Raw genomic sequence first — 17,335 nt, forward strand, 5'->3', positions numbered from 1 at the left:
TTTACTTGCTTTACTGAATAAATACAGCCAATTGACATTTGGGTTCTTTCTAATTTGAAGCCTGTATTAGTTTTCTAGAGTTGCCATAACAAAGTATCACAAGCTGAGTGGCTGAAGCAACAGAAATTCATCATCTAATGTTCTGGAGGATAGAAGTCCGAGACCAGGTGTCAGCAGGGTCAGTTCCTTTGGAGGGATGTAGGGAAGCATCTGTTCCATGCCTTTCCCCTAGCTTCTGGTGGTTTTCTGGCAGTCTTTGGTATTCCTTGCCTTATAGGATATTACCCCACTCTCCACCTTCATCTTGTGTGTGTGTGTGTCTATGTTCAAAGTTTCCCCTCCTAAAGGTCATTGGTCTGATTAGAGCTACACCCTACTATGACCTCACTTTAATAACATTTGCAATGACTCTATTTCGAAATAAGGCCACAGTCTAAGATACCAGGGATTAGGACTTCAACATATGAATTGAAGGGTGGAGGAGGCACAATTCAACCCATAACAAGGCTATTATGACCAATACTACTAAGAATATTCTTATACATGTTTCAGTGAATATATGTACTTATTTCTGGAGAGTATGCTCTTACAAGTAGATCTGCTAGATATTAGAGTATATATATGTTCAGCTTGAGCAGATACTGCCAAATAGTCTTCCAAAATGATGTTACTAGTTTTCTCTCCTCTCAACCTCTCATATGAGAATTCCAGCTGAGCCACAGCCTCACAAACATTTAGTATTGTGTCTTTTTTATTTAAGCCATCATGATGAGAATATAGCTGTATCTCACTTTGATTTCAATTTGGATTTCTCTGATGATTAATAAAGTTGAACTCCTTTTTGATATCTTTTTTTTAAGATTTTATTTATTTGTTCATGAGAGACACACACACACAGAGAGAGAGAGAGAGAGAGAGAGAGAGAGAGGCAGAGACACAGGCAAAGGGAGAAGCAGGCTCCCTGCAGGGAGCCTGATGTGGGACTTGATCCTGGGACTCCAGGATGGGCCAAAGTCAGGTGCTAAACCGCTGAGCCACCCAGGGGTTCCTCACCTTTTTGATAACTTTATTGATCATTTGGAGGTCATTTTGTTGATCTGGTCATTTGCCTATTGTTCAGTTGAGTTACCTGCATTTGTCTTAGATTCGCAATACTTCATAATTTTTCCAGAAATAAGGTAAGGTCTGACCACTTCAAAGGCATCTCACTAGTTATCTCCTTCTCACTTTTATTTATTTTTATTATTACAGATAAAGTATAATGATTCTCCACCTTGATTTGGTACTATAATGGGCTATAGCTCTACTAAAAAATTTTCATAAGTTGCTTTTTATTATGATAAATATACACAACATAAAATTTACCATGTTTTTTTAAAATTTACCATGTTTTAAATTTTTTATTTATTTGAGAGGGAATGAAAGAGAGAGAGAGAGAGAGAATGAGCAGGGGGAGGAGCAGAGGGAGAGGGAGAAGCAGACTCCCCACTGAGCAGGGAGCCAGATGCAGGGCTCAATCCCAAGACTCCACAATCATGACCTGAGCTGAAGGCAGATGCTTAACTGACTGAGCCACCCAGGCACCCCTAAATTTTATCATTTTAATTAGTTTTAAGGGTACAGTTTAGTGGCACTAATACTTTCACATTGTTGTGCAACTATCACTCTTATTTGTCTCCAGAACTTTTCCATCATCCCAAACTGAAAGTCTGTACCCATGAAATTCTACCTCCCGATTCCCCCCTCCTCCTAGCTCCTAGTAACCACTATTCTACTTGCTGTCTCTATGGATGTGACTATTGGAAGTACTTCATGTAAGTAGAATCATATAATATTTATCCTTCTATGTCTGGTTTATTTCACTTAGCCTAATGTCCTCAGGTTTATTTATGCTGTAGAATGTATCAGAAGTTCATTCCCTTTTTAAGACTAAGTAATATTCATTGAATGAGTACATCACATATTATTTATCCATTCATCTATCAGTGGACATTTGAGTTGTTTCCACCTGGCTTATTTTATTTAATCTTCACAATTACTGGAGCTGGTATGCCTACACTGGAAAACTGACCGTCACTTACATAGCAACTGACTCTGGCCAAGTTGCATTTTCTCTTTGTGTATTAATTTCCTTACTTGTAAAATGGAAACGAACTTACCCACTTCACTGGAGTGAAGATTTAATAGGATAATAAGATATCTAGTGTAGTGCCTGTCATATAATTGATATTAAATAAGGGGCAGCTAGTAACATACTGATTCATATTGATACTTAACAATTTAAGAGTCTGTTCGATACAACTCAGAAGTACAAACTAATGTACTCAATGTATCCTCTGCATCCCCTACTTTATGAAAAAGTCATCTTAGATCATATACATATGGCATATCCAAAAGGTATTTTTGGCTTCTAAAATATTCAAATCACCAAAGGAAAACAAGAATCACTTGTGAAACATTGATTTTTCACAATTTTTTTTATTTTACCCACTATTTATTTGCCAACCACAAAGAGGTTACAATGTTACTTCAAAGAGTAGTTTTAAGGAGATATCAATGATTTGTCTCTTCATATTTCACTTTGCTTTTCTGACAAAAATTGTATCGTCAAGGAATATGGAATTAATAACTTATTAGTAATAAAAAGCATCTTCAGACTCAACTTAGACTAATTGTCAGAGTGAGCATCTGGGAAAATAAACAGTCTAACTATTCAGACAGATTTTTTATGAACTTTTATAACAATGTAGTTTTAGATCAAATCTAATATAAAATATTAATTTAAGCCATAAAGAGGTTTTAAATATGCTTTGCAAGTATAATAGCTGAAGTTTTATAATAAACATTTTTCTTATTTTAGAAATTTTGAATATACAAAAAAGAGAAAAGATTTATTTCTAGTCTTCTTTCCTGAACAGTTTTTTTAGGGGGATAGGGGTGGGTAAACATAGTGAGTGATTCTCTATGTTCAATTTTATATTATTTTTTCACTAAACCTTATAATATAATGTTACATAGTATTTTTCCAAGGTGACGAGAAACTCTAAATTTATAAATACATTTTTAACAACGAATTAATCATTCTTTCTTAATCCTTTTCCAAGCAAATTATTTCAAGAGAAGAAATATACAAAGCAATTAAGAATATGGACCGAAGCCAAATTTGTGGGATCAAATCCCATGCCCACCAGATGCTAGCATTAACTTGTGTAAGTTATTTCCTCTCTATGTCTCTGTTTCTTGAAAAAACGGGAATATTAATAGTGTCCCTACATGAAAGGGTTGGTATGATATTAAATGTGTTCATCTGTAACACATTACATACACATGAAATTATTAAGGACATATTTGGTATGCTAAATACTGAAATATCAAAACAAGATAGGTATAATAATTAACTACATTTAAAATTTGCAATATTATTTAAAGATAACTTATATATAATACTTTCTGTTTAAATTTTAACATTTATAAAGTTGTTCAGGTCAAGTAGTAGAACTTCTAATCCCCAATTTTTAACATATGGAGGACTAAGTTTGTGATTTTATTTTTCACTTGTCAAAAGGATATACATCTTCACTAAAAAACATAATTTCTCAGACCTAATGAAAAGCGCTTAAAAATACAAGTGAAAATCAATAAAATCTAAATTTTCATTTCCCAGTCCCACTAGCCACTTGGTTATATCAGCCAACTCAATAGCCATATGTGGCTGGTGGCTACAATATTGGACAGAGCTGATAAAAAAACGTTTCCATCATTGCAGAAAGTTCTATTGGACAGAGCTGTACTATGGCTTTAGGCAGAAAGTGGCATGCTTGGATTACATGTCAATTCATGAGTAATGTGCTTTTGCCTCCATTTTATTTAAAGAAATTATTCATTTTTTAGTAATTAGAAATTTTTTCTAATATAATACAAGTTTAATGTAATTTCAGAACTGAATCAATTATCTATGATAAGGATTAAAGGCAAGAAAAGCATTATGTGAGTATGATATAAATGTATTATTTCACATTTTTCTTTTCCACATTAAGTGAAAACCTACTCTCACCATACTTAATAAATACTACCTTTGAAAATACTTAATAGATTAAATTCTGCTTAAAACAAACTTTTTAATGAAAAATTACTATTTGCTCAGAAGCAGAGAGACTAATGTAATAAATCTCTCTTGATTCATCACCTAGTTATCAATTATCAATTAATAACCAATCTTTACCTATAACCTACCTTCTCTGGCCCCCAGTCTCCATTGGATTATTTTGAAACAAATATCAGACATTATTTCATTTTGTCTATAAACATTTTAGTACATATCTCTAAAAGAACTCTTTTTGTTTGTTTTGTTTTTATTTTTTAAGCTTTAATGAGATGTAATTAACATCCAGCACTGTATAAGTTTAAGGGGTACAGCACAATGCCTTGATTTACACATATTGTGAAATGATTGCCACAATAGGTAAGAACTCTTTTTATACATAATCAAAACATCCATTGTCATAGCTAAAACAAACAAAACCCCTAACAATAATTTTTAATATTATAAAATATAGTAATTAATCCCTCCCCAAAGAAAGGTCTGCCTTTTTTCAGACTTTTTTTTCTTTTTCTTTTTCTTTTTTTGGTTTTATTTATTTATTAGAGACACACAGGGAGAGAGATTGAGAGAGAGAGAGACAGAGACATGCAGGGAGCCTGACATGGGACTTGATCCCGGGTCTCCAGGATCAGACCCTGGGCTGAAGGCGGAACTAAATCGCTAAGCCACCGAGGCTGCCTGCCTTTTCAGACTTTAACGCCAAATTTCAAGGTTGGGAAGCATATTTGATATTGTCATCAATTCAAGGTAACCGATTATTTGGTGTCAGAAATATTAGAGATCAATATTCAGGAAATTAGAGCCTGTTTTACTTATTATTGCTATCAACTGTTTTACCTATTATTTGCTAGCAACTTAAAAAGCTTCATAAATATACTTAAAAATAACTTCAGGCTAACCAATTATTTAAAACAGGCCAAATAGTACTACTAATAAAAACAAGTTACTGCCTCACACGCATTAGAATGGCTATTATCAAAAACAAAACAACAACAACAAAACAAGAAATGAATGTTGGTAGAGAACTTAGAACATTTCTGCGCTGTTGGTGGGACTGTAAAATGGTACAGCCACTATGGCAAGCAGTGTGACAATTCTTTAAAAATAGAATTAACATATGATCCAGCAATTCCACTTCAGATATTCACTCAAAAGAACTGAAAACAGAATCTTAAAGAGATATTTAGACACCCATGCTCATAGTAGCATTATTCAAAATACTTAAAATATGGAAGCAACTCAAATGTCCATGGACAGATGGACGGACAAGCAAAATGCCGCATATACACACAATAGCATATTATTCAGACTTAAAAAGAAAGGAAATTCTGACAAATGCTATAGCATGGATGAAGATTGAGCACATTGTGCTAAGTGAAATAAGCCAGGTACAAAAAGACACATACCATATGATTCCATTTATACAAAGTACTTAAAGTAGTCAAAATCATAGAGACAGAAAGTAGAATGGTGGTTGCCAGGGGCTGAGGGAAGGATGTAGTAGGGACTTACTGTTTGATGGAACAAAGTTTCAGTTTTGCAAGATGAAAAGACTTCTGGAGATGGATGGTGGTGATGATTGCACAATATGAATGGACTTAATACCATTGAGCTGTGCATTTAAAAATGGTAAGATGGTAAATTTTATGTTATAAAATTTTTTCCCACACTAAAAAACTTTGGGGGAAAAACAAGTTAATACATTACACTACACTACTTGCAACAGAAGACAAACTGTATATAAAAGGCAAAACAAAAAAGATTAATATTTTTCACATGTGTTTGCAAATCTAACATAAACAATACATGAATGATCCCTGTATATCCTGAAGAAGAACAGTATTATTCATATAGGAACTCAGTTTTGCTTGGAGATTTTATAATTTCTAGTTCGTGTGGAGGAAATGATCAATTAGAAAAATATGAAGAAAATATAAAATGGTGATGATAAATGTCTGCACTGGTGGAAGGAAATAAGTTGTTTCACTCAGCTAACACATCCTATTCACAAGCAGATGTAAGAGAGATGGACTTAAATGTTGGACTTATTTAGCACAGATTTGAATACAAGGATGACTAGAAAAAACATACTAGTCATTAGAATTGAGCTTACTAAGTTTGCCAGATGCATTAAGAAATTTGGTAGCCAGTGTGGGGTTTTATGGTAAAAAGAAAGAAAAACAAAGAAAAGACCAAAGAATCAAAGGCACAGGAAAACAAAACAGCAAACATAGCTGAATATGGACTCAGTTGGTTCTGATGAAGTGTATGTGTACATCTCAGTTACATTTAATTTTTAAAATTTTGTTAATCTACAGTAATTATAAACTAGACTCTGTGAACTCTTAGATCCTATTCCTTCCTCTCTTTTTTTAAAAAAGATTTTATTTATTTATTTATTTGAGAGAAAGAGAGAGGGCATGTGCATGTGTGGACAGGGTGGGGGGTGGGGAGGGAGAGACAGGGAAAGAGAATCTTCAAGCTGACTCCATGCTAAGTGTGGAGGCCAACACCAGGCCCATTCCACACCCCGAGAGTGTGACCTGAGCCAAAATCAAGAGTTGGACACTCAACCAACTGAGCCACCCAAGTGCCCCAGATCCTGTTCCTTTCTAAGTTTAATATTTTAAGTTTCAGTGTCTTTTAAAATTTAACTTGCATTCTAACACTTCTTCCTCTAAGAAATAACTTATTAGCTTTTGAATATTTTTTAATTCAATCATTCAGGCATACTTTCTTTGATGGAGTGATGTTTGGTATAATGAGGTCACAAAAATGAATCAGATATCGTGTTTGCCCTCAAGGAGCTCACTATCAATATACCAAGGGTAGAGAGGTATATAGATAATTCCTTCATCTTAAAGGATAACGAGGAGTGAGGTTAAGAAGTGGCTGAAGGTGTTCCAGGTAAGAGGAGTTTTGAGGGTGCACAAGAAAAACCTGAGCAACAAGAATGTACAATGCCTGGAGAAACTGCAGTAGTTAAGTGTTCTTGCAGAGAAGGGTGGTGAGTTATTCGGCTGCATGGTTAGGAGTGGCCTATTTGGATTTTTTCCTGAAGGCAAGGGGAAATAAGTTAAGGACTCAAATTAGAAATGTGATGAAATAAAATATGAATTTACGATTAATCTGAGGATGAGGTGCAAGTGTATACAGATTAGAGGCACACAGGAAACTGAAAGATTAGAGCTACAGTAATCCTGGCAGGAGTTCTGGTCATCTGGACCAATGCCCAGACAGTAGGCTCTTGGAGGCAGGAATAAAACCTGAATATCTCAGAGATATTCAGGAGGCAGCACTGGCTAGACATTGTGAGGGTCTCACCCCAGGATTTAGTAAGTCTGTGGAAATATCTTGAAACCAATCATTTAATAAAAATTTCCAGGTATGCTGCTGATTCATCAGGCGTGGGACATAACCAGCACAGACTGCTTCTCGAAGAACTTGAGTGTTAAAGAAAACAGAAGATACAGGATGGCAATTAGACGGCCATGGGGAGCCTTTGGTGAAAGATCAAAGAGCCATGATTGTGCACATTTCAAAGAAAGAGAAGCATCAGGGAGGGGACAACTGGAGGAGCCAAGATCTTGGAATTCATCTTTCAGTGGAAAGACTTTCAACAGAAAGAGGATCTCAATTCCTAACTAAAGAATAAAGGATAGGAACATAGACTAAAGGGGAAAGAAGGACAGGGACAGGATTGAAGGAATTCTATTTTATATCCTCCTCTAATCCCCTGGTGCTTTTTCCCAGTGAAGCAGCCAGGACCTTTTCTGAAAAGGCTAAGATGCATGAGGAGAATGGTAAGAATTAGGGAGAGGATGAGAAGAGGCTCATGGGAGAAACAGAAATGTGCTGTTGCCTATCAGAGAGCACTAGCAAGGAAAGAAACTGTCCTGGTACCAATGAGCACATTGTGACTTTCTTCCCGTAGAGTTGCCACATTTAGCAAAAAATAAAAATACATAATCACCATCTAAATTTGAATGTCAAATAAACAATAAATAATTTTTAAGGATAAGTATGTCTTATGCAATATTTGGGACAAACAAACTAAAAACTTATTCATTAGTTATTGGAAATACAAATTTAACTTGGCAATCTGTATATTACTGGCAACCGTATATGAGAACTAAAAAAATCAGATGTGAGGATTAATATCTAACACTTAAAGTTAAGGTTGAAGTTTACTATAAAAACCCTCTTCATTAATATTTCTTTTATTTGCAAGCATATATATATATATATATATATATATATATATATTTCAGTATTTGTATACTGAAAGCGAAATATAAACAACTGGGAACCTGTCTTACTCTTAGAACTCAAAAATCTTAGTCTTGTACCTTGAAGTGAATTACCTTCATACAAACTTTAAGAAAACACACATCCTAGTGGTTCAGACATATCATATCACAGGGCAACAACAGACAACATAATTTGGGAATTGGGTTTAGATCAATCAAAACCTTCGTAATGATGGCAACGTTTGGGTCTTGATTTATAGTTATGAGAGAGGCTAGCTGCCAGACCAATATTGATTCTCTTTCTACTTAATAACAAAACTTTGATTTTATCTCGGGTAGCAATATGAATAGCTAAAAGACTTTTTCGCAGCCTCAACTGCAGCTAGATATGAAATTCAGAAAAGCCCTTTAAGAGAGGGACAGCCGGCTTGCATGTACCCTTTTTATTTTCTCTTCTTTGTCTTGCTTCTTGCCTGGAACTCAAACACGGTGGCTGGAGCTTCAGCAGTGATCTTAGACCATGAGGAAATATTGTAGATAGAAGCCATGGCTACAAAAGGCACCACAGGAATACAGAAATAGGCTGAGTCTCTGATGATTCTGGCTGTACCCTATGAAATGTAGGCCACCCATCCCCAAACTTCTTTTAACTGAGAGACAAATAGTTAAAGATTCCATTTTGTTATTTGCTACTACCCGCTAAATGTAAATCCAAACAGATACAACCATTAATTGTGAATAAATAAAGGTGAGGTGTGCTTGAATTAGTTCATAACAGTAAAACATATTGTTTACTGTATTCCAATTTCTGAAATACTTTCTAAACATTATCTTATTTAATCCTCATAAAGATTTATGAAGTAGGTATTGTATATATTCTTCATATAATGAAATTGAGCTCAGAAATATTATGGAACTTGCTCAGGGTCACAAACTAGAAAGTGGTGGTATTGGAACTCAGATGCAGAAAGGCTGCTATGACAGGCCTGGTTCTGTACTTCTCGAAGGTGAAAAAAATACAATCTCTGTGACAGGAAGTAAAGAAGATTTTATAATTTTAATAGATCAATCATTAATTTGTGAAATTATAAGTATTTACTATGAACTTACCTCTTTAATAGAAGCTGATATGTAGAAATAAGACTCACATCCTATCTTTATAGCTCCTGGTTTAGGAGGCAAGAATCTACCAAATATTCCTATGAATCTGCTTAATAATCCTAAGGAAATTATGAAACAGGGGAGATCTTTCATCAGAATCCTCACAATCCTTATCAGTCCTCTCTTCACTTCTAGCTACAGGCAGTGCTGTTGCCTGATTATGCAATACAGGATTCTAAAGGATTCTGTTCCCAACCACAGTCATCACTGATTTGTGTATTTATTTTCATTATTTTCTGACAGGTGTCTGTAAAATGTCTTGAGAAAGTGTCTTTCTTCCTAACTTGCACATGGGTACTATTTGGGCTAGCGGCAAGGGTGGTTATGTGCTCCTCTATTCTGGGCACCCTAACAGCACCTCCACAGCCCTAGGTGCCATCATATCCTAAACTTAACCCAACAGGCTATGTCTCTGACAGATTCCAACATCCTAGAATTAAACCTCTCATCTCCATTCAATACCTTGATATCAGGGCAGCCCGGGTGGCTCAGCTGTTTAGCGCTGTCTTCAGCCCAGGGTGTGATACTGGAGACCTGGGATCGAGTCCTACGTTGGGGCTTCATGGAGCCTGCTTCTCCCTCTGCCTGTGTCTCTGCCTCTCTCTCTGTATAAATAAATAAAATCTTTTTTAAAAGAAAGATCTTGGTATCATTCAGTGGTCAAAGCAATGAAGTCCATAATCTAAGTTATAATAAAAATGGAAATTAGTCTTTTTTCTTAGCTTTGTCTCTTAAGATACATTTAAACATTCAAAAGTCTTAATTCATAGAAGTGTGAGTGTGTGTGTGTGTGCGTGTGTGTGTGCAGGTGGGTGTGTTTGTGAGTGAGGAGGGAAAGGAAAGGGGAGAGAGAGTTTAGTAGAGTAATAGCCAAAAAATACAGTACACTTACTATAATCCCTTGCTCATCTCCATCTCATTCCCAGGTAAAACTCTTTGTAACACACCTTTTTTCTGATATTTACCTCCATATTTCTAAACAATCTGTTGATACTGGTATGTCTTATTCAATCAATTTCAAATTATTAATATCCTATTATGGTAAATGAGGATTTATATCTCTTATACCACCAATCTCACTTTCCTTATATCTGCCACTCTTCCCCTCGGATTCCTGGGTGGCTCAGTCAGTTGAGAGGCTAACTCTGGATTTTAGTTCAGGTCATTCTCAGGGTCATGGGATCCAGCCCCACATCAGGGTCCACACTCAGCAGGAGTCTGCTTGTCCCTCTCCTGCTCCTCCTCCTCCTGCTCTCTCTCTCTCTCTCTCTCTCTCTCAAATAAGTAAATAAATCTTTTTTTTAATATAAAAAAAATTGCCACTCTCCCAAGATAGTTACGCCACAAGTTTGGATCAAATCAATATTCAGTGTTTACATTTTTATGGCTATGTAAATGTTGACACTTCAGAGTCATAATGTTGCCTATAAAACGTTGTTTTTCCTAGCATTATTTGCCATATTTTGTTATTTCTTAACATTAGCATCTGCTTCATTTCTCAATTTCTCATGATAAATTTTTATACATCAAATATCATTATTTTTGGGGCGTGCAAACATATCAAATAATCTATGGATTCTATTTGTCCCCAGAGGGAGCCTCCCCTCATCCTCCTGCTCTGGTCTTGATTGACTTATTATTGGGTTTATTGCCCAGCTGTCACTTCAGGTGTCCTTTCACTAATATTACTCTGGGACTTTGCTTTGCCTCCTCCCTGTGTTGGATACCTTTCTTGCTGTCATATATACTCCTTTATCTGTTGGAGTACATTCTCCAGTAGTTTGCTACAAAAGTCATATGTTTGAATTCCCATGTGTCTACAAATGTTTTTATTCACCCTCATACCTGACTGTTAATTTGTCTAGGTGAAAATCATTGCCTCACAACATTTGAAGAATAGTTTCACTGTCCTTTAGGATGCTAAATTCCTGCTAACAAGTCTGATACTTTCATTCCTGATGTTCTGAAATCTCATGACTAATATGTATGCCCTGGTATGGATCTTTTCTCGTTTATTCTGCTGATAATCATTGGGGTTCTTTCAATCTGAAGACTCATGGCCTCATTTCCAGGGAAGTTTCTTGTTCTCTTTTTCTGGAACTCCTTTTTTTTTTTTTAAGATTTTATTTATTTATTCAAGAGAGGGAAAGAGAGGCAGAGACACAGGCAGAGGGAGTAGCAGGCTTCATGCAGGGAGCCTGACGTGGGACTTGATCCCTGGTCTCCAGGATCAGGCCCTGAGCTGAAGGCGGCACTACACCACTGAGCCACCCAGGCTGCCCCTGGAACTCCTCTTTGTGCAGATGTTCTCCTAGATCGATCCTTAGGATCTATTACATTTTCTTTACGAAGGTCTTTTTCTTTGTCGTTTAGTCCTATTTTTCTGGGATATTTTTTAACTTGATCTTTTATCTCTTTTATCAGAGATTTTGCTTATTATATTATTAATTTCTAAGAGCTCTTCTTTGACATTTTTCACTTCATCCTGTTTTTCGTTTGTTTGTTTTTTAGGGATGCAGTATCTTGGGGGAGGTTAGGTATGCACCAGGATATTAGTATTTGGGGTTCAGTTCAGGAAAAGATGGTTGGAAACCTTCAGAGAAATATGAGGAAATAATGTATCAACCTATTTTCTAGGATCACCAGGAGTGATTTACAATCAGACTTTTTACTTTTCAAAGTGGCTTCAAGCCTGCATTGGTTAAATCTATGGAACAATTTTTGAATTCAGATATAACTCAAATTGTGTGGATTAGGTTACAGAAGGCATTTGACAATCGAATAGATGGAGAATGATTTCTAACAAAAGAAGTCTATTTTCTTATTACTGAGTCCTCACCAAGGCCAAAAGATCAGTTTAGATCTCGTTTTGTCTCCTAAGTTTTTGGCTACAGGATTCCATCAGTTTGGGGAATGATTTCCCTCAGTTTTGTTCTTGTTTATGACCCTTCTCCTAACTGGGCTAAACTTACACATTAGTTTTCTCTGGTTTGTTAGTCTTTTCTAAAAGACCGACCAAGTAGTCAAAAATTCTTATACCTTATCTAGCTGTAGAATTAGCCTTAGATGTGTTCTCTTCCTCTTTTTCTTTTTCTTCCTCAAAATGATCTAACAGTATTGACTTCTCTTTACGGAGTTCTTGAAAGTTTGGGCAAGGATGAACCTGACAGCTTCATCCTTCCCTCCACCTGGTTAGCCAACAATTTTATTCGGGTGGAATTGCATTTAATGTGAACATCAGGGGCAGTGAAGTATAGCTGAAGAAGAATAAGGGAGATGCAGTCCATCTCTTTCTTTTGAAGACAGTGGAAGTCATCCTGTACTGATTATATAAACACAGATCTCAGCCTGGCTCTAGCAGGAGCTGAGCCACTTCCTCTCTCAGAAGAGACTCCCTGCCCTGAGTCACTGCCCTGCTGTTGCCAGGTGCTTGTTTGCTCAGTAGTAACACATTCCACTCCACTCCCCACATGGAGTTGTGGGGGATTGCCCCAATTTTTAACTCTGCTGTGGTGGTTTGTGACTAATCCTTTTTTTAGTTATTGTCATTTTAAAGGGACAAGAATAAACCCTATTTTTATTTACTTATTTATTTATTTTTGGTCATTTCTCTTATAGGCTTCTCCTTATTTATTTAAAGGCAAGCTAAATGAAGTCTAAAATCAGTAACTTTGTTTTGCATGTCATTTATTTAAAATTGGCTTTCTATTCTACTTTCCCATTAAAATATTTTCTTTCCATGGTGGGAAAAAGCAGTGTAGGAGGAAGATCTTATTTCCTAGGGTACAGTCTACTGTATTTCCCATTAAATGCTGCTGGTAATTGTCCAAAGTAAGATACAGAACTGCAATCCTAGGCATTCTATTTAGGATTTGTTTATTCATAGCTTTACAAACAATACCTCTCCTGGAATGACAAGGATTGCCAATGCAACCAAAGTTGCTGCACGTGATCTTTGCACTATTCTGCACTGTCAAGTGACTCAAAGAAAAATCATGATTCTGGGGTGCCTGGGTGGCTCGGCGGTAGAGCATCTGTCTTTGGCTCAGCTGTGATCCTGGGGTCCTAGGATCTAGCCCCATATCAGGCTCCTTGTGGGGACCTGCTTCTTCCTCTGCCCGTGTCTCTGCCTCTCTCTCTCTGTGTCTCTCATGAATAAATAGATAAAATCTTTTTTAAAAAAAGAAAAATAATGATTCTACTATATTTGTTTCCTTGTTTTACTTTACTATAGTTCAAAACTGTTATAATTAAATATCCTCCACCTTTTAGAATTGATATTTTATGTTAGAGATCTTGGCATGCTTATTAGCAACTTAACCTCCCATGAGGTGGAGACATGCACATGGAGGGGCTATGGAAGATATGCCTTTCTGTATGTACTTAACTCCTATTGCTAGCCTGGAGCCAACTGGATTAGAGAATTTTAAGCAGCCCAATTTTGTTTGAACATACGGTGTGAAGGTGGGAATGGCAGGAGATGATGTAGGAGAGACAGTGTTAAGAGCTTAAATTTTGTAACTTTAGAGTTTGTCATAGGTCTGGAGAGAAAGACTAGGCATAATCTAATTTTAGGAAACCTAAAATCTAAATTAGATCAATTTTCCTAAATTTAAGAGACTATATTTAAAAAAAAAAAAAAAACTCAGAGGAACAGATTATAAGGCTTCCATACAGCTCAAGAGGTTTTAAAACACCAGAAATCATTTTCTGATTATATAATTCAAATGATATCAGTAATCACACCATACTGAGTGGACATTCTATACTACATAGATATTGGTTTAGTCTGTATGTAAGTGAGTGAATGGGGAAATATAAAAAAAAAAACCCATATGATTCACAGTTAAATTTTTGGTAATCTCACGTTTATTTTTTTTAAAGATTTTATTTATTTATTCATGAGAGACATACACACACACACACACACAGAGGCAGAGACACAGGCAGAGGGAAAAGCAGGCTCCATGCAAGGAGCCTGATGTGGGACTCAATCCTGGGTCTCCAGGATCACACCCTGGGCTGCAGGCGGCACTAAACTGCTGCGCCACCAGGGCTGCCTGTAATCTTGCATTTAAATTATAGTTTTGAATGCGATCTTACCTATACCTACACATGCACACATGCATGTATGTATATGTAGTGGAAATAAAAAGCATATAGCTATGGGGAATATCAGAGGGCGAAAATATGCCTAAAGAATAAAGTGAGATGATTTTTTAAATACCATACATCGCAACTTGTTTCTTTCCTTCCTGTTTGCTTTCCTCCCTCTCCCTTCTCTTCCCTTCTTCCTTTTCTGTTATTATTTCACAAAAAAAAGGACAGAAGAAAAAAAGAAATTGAGAGAGGAAGAAAAAAAGGAAGAAAGGGGAAGGAAAAGAAGAAAGGAGAGGAGAGGAGAGGAGAGGAGAGGAGAGGAGAGGAGAGGAGAGGAGAGGAGAGGAGAGGAGAGGAGAGGAGAGGAAAGAGGATTCACATGTGGTGGGTCCCAGCCAGGCCTTCCACACCTTATGCATGTCTGCAGACTGGTCATTATTGCATAGTGCCAATGATACATGATTACAGTGCCACTATGCCTGGATAAGCCCTAGTCATTTTTATACAACCCATGTACCATGTAGCAATATGGTATCTATGACAGTAAAAAATTGCACCGAGACCCTAGATAAGATGCATGTAATGTACTTTGCTTATGACAGTTTTAGAAACCGTAAAAGGTAACTATCCTGGAGTTTCAGGTGAACGTAGTTTGAGTAAGATTAGCAGCAGATCTAGGTTTTCTGGAGTCTGAAATGTATTCAATTTGGGAGGAGGCCCCTACTTAAGAAATAAAAACTGACAAATTCAACATTTATATGGTCTTTCCCAAGGCCTGGGGACAGGCTTATGCAAGCAAGGGACCCTGAGTCTTAAGCTTAAATCTGTCTTTGCGCAATTGGGGACTTTCTTTAGTGTGGCAGGAAATTACCCTGGACAATCACATGACCATTGGCACCACTTAAATACATGTGCTCTGCAGGACACGGGAAGTCATATTCTCTACCCACCTCAGCCAAAGAACATGGAAAAATGATTCAAGTGACAACTTTCTCAATTCTTCCAAGTTGGTTATATAACTAGTACCACTCTAGATGCATAGAAGTTAATCCATTGCATGCAACAGATGCCTTATTTGTAATATGTCCTGATTCTCACTTGGAATTAGTTGAGAAAGACTTTTTTAGCTTCATATTTTCTGCTATTTTTTGCAGCAAATGTATCACTGTAAGTTAGACAATAAAATGTATTATATATGTCATAGTACTTGCTTTTGCTACTCTTTAAAGCCAATTTCTATAGAACTAAGTCATTGCTCTACACTATGGTCCCAGAAATAGGGCTTACTCAAAGAGGACACATATAAGCAGATATGATCCTCTGGTTAGGAGCAGAAGAGTAATATCAATCATTAGGACTAAGAGGCAAAGCTCAGATCATAAATAGGAAGTGAAAAAAACCATCAGGAGCCATGGTAGTCAAGAAGAGATATCAAGTTCAAACATAGAGGAAATGTTGCAATCCTGTTCTTAACAGTGCTACCCACATGGCACATGAAAGTCAGATGCAGGACAAGAGTAAAATAAAAATTATATAATATTCAGAAGAAATAAGAGCATTCCACAAATTTCTAAAATGTAGATCCCAGCATTTCTATACACTAACAATGAAACTGAAGAAAGAGAAATTAAGGAGTCAATCCCATTTACAATTGCACCCAAAAGCATAAGATAACTAGGAATAAATATAATCAAAGAGGTAAAGGATCTATACCCTAAAAACTACAGAACACTTCTGAAAGAAACTGAGGAAGACACAAAGAGATGGAAAAATAGTCCATGCTCATGGATTGGAAGAATTAATATTGTGAAAATGTCAATGCTACCCAGGGCAATTTACACATTTAATGCAATCTCTATCAAAATACCATGGACTTTCTTCACAGAGTTGGAACAAATAATCTTAATATTTGTGTGGAATCATAAAAGACCCCGAATGGCCAGGGGTATATTGAAAAAGAAAACCAGAGCTGGGGGCATCACAATGCCGAATTTCAAGTTGTATTACAAAGCTGTGATCATCAAGACAGTATGGGACTGGCACGAAAACAGCCACATAGATCAGTGGAATGGAACAGTGAACCCAGAAATGGGCCCTCAGCTCTATGGTCAACTAATATTTGACAAAGCAGGAAAGACTATCCACTGGAAAAAGGACAGTCTCTTCAATAAATGGCGCTGGGAAAATTGAACAGCGAGGTGCAGAAGAATGAAACTAGACCATTCTATTATACCATACACAAAGATAAACTCAAAATGGATGAAAGACCTAAATGTGAGACAAGATTCCATCAAAATCCTAGAGGAGAACATAGGCAACACCCTTTTTTAACTTGGCCACAGCAACTTCTTGCAAGATACATCTATAAAGGCAAGGGAAACAAAAGCAGAAATGCATTATTGGAACTTAAGCAAGATAAAGAGCTTCTTTTTAAAAATATTTTACTTATTTATTCACGAGAGACACACACAGAGAGAGAGAGAGAGGCAGAGACACAGGCAGAGGGAGAAGCAGGCTCCATGCAGGGAGCCAGTGGGACTCGATCCCAGGTCTCCAGGATCACGCCTGGGCTGAAGGTGGCGCTAAAGCCTGGGCTGAAGGTGGCGCTAAACCACCAGCCATCCAGGCTGCCCAAGATAAAAAGCTTCTGCACAGCAAGAGAAAGAGTCAACAAAACTAAAAGACAACCTACAACCTACAGAATGGGAGAAGGTATTTGCAA

General features: G+C 36.6%; 1 protein-coding gene and 1 long non-coding RNA gene across 2 annotated transcripts in view; one reads left to right on the forward strand and one right to left on the reverse strand.

Moving 5' to 3' along the window:
* The window catches only part of NDFIP2 (Nedd4 family interacting protein 2), a 123,906-nt gene that overhangs the window by 74,111 nt on the left and 32,460 nt on the right, over positions 1-17,335 (reverse strand). Inside the window, exon 4 of the mRNA XM_072782669.1 lies at positions 9,976-10,118. Within this exon, the coding sequence (XP_072638770.1) occupies positions 9,976-10,077 (102 nt within the window). The 5' untranslated portion in view covers positions 10,078-10,118. The remainder of the gene's footprint in view (positions 1-9,975; positions 10,119-17,335) is intronic.
* On the forward strand, positions 1,597-8,297 carry LOC140607979 (uncharacterized). Its single transcript, XR_012009921.1, has 5 exons — positions 1,597-1,814; positions 3,105-3,209; positions 3,939-3,987; positions 4,646-4,849; positions 7,488-8,297. It is a non-coding gene; the product is annotated as an uncharacterized lncRNA (long non-coding RNA).

This window comes from Canis lupus, chromosome 17, assembly GCF_048164855.1.
Source record: "Canis lupus baileyi chromosome 17, mCanLup2.hap1, whole genome shotgun sequence".
Lineage (NCBI taxonomy): Eukaryota > Metazoa > Chordata > Mammalia > Carnivora > Canidae > Canis > Canis lupus.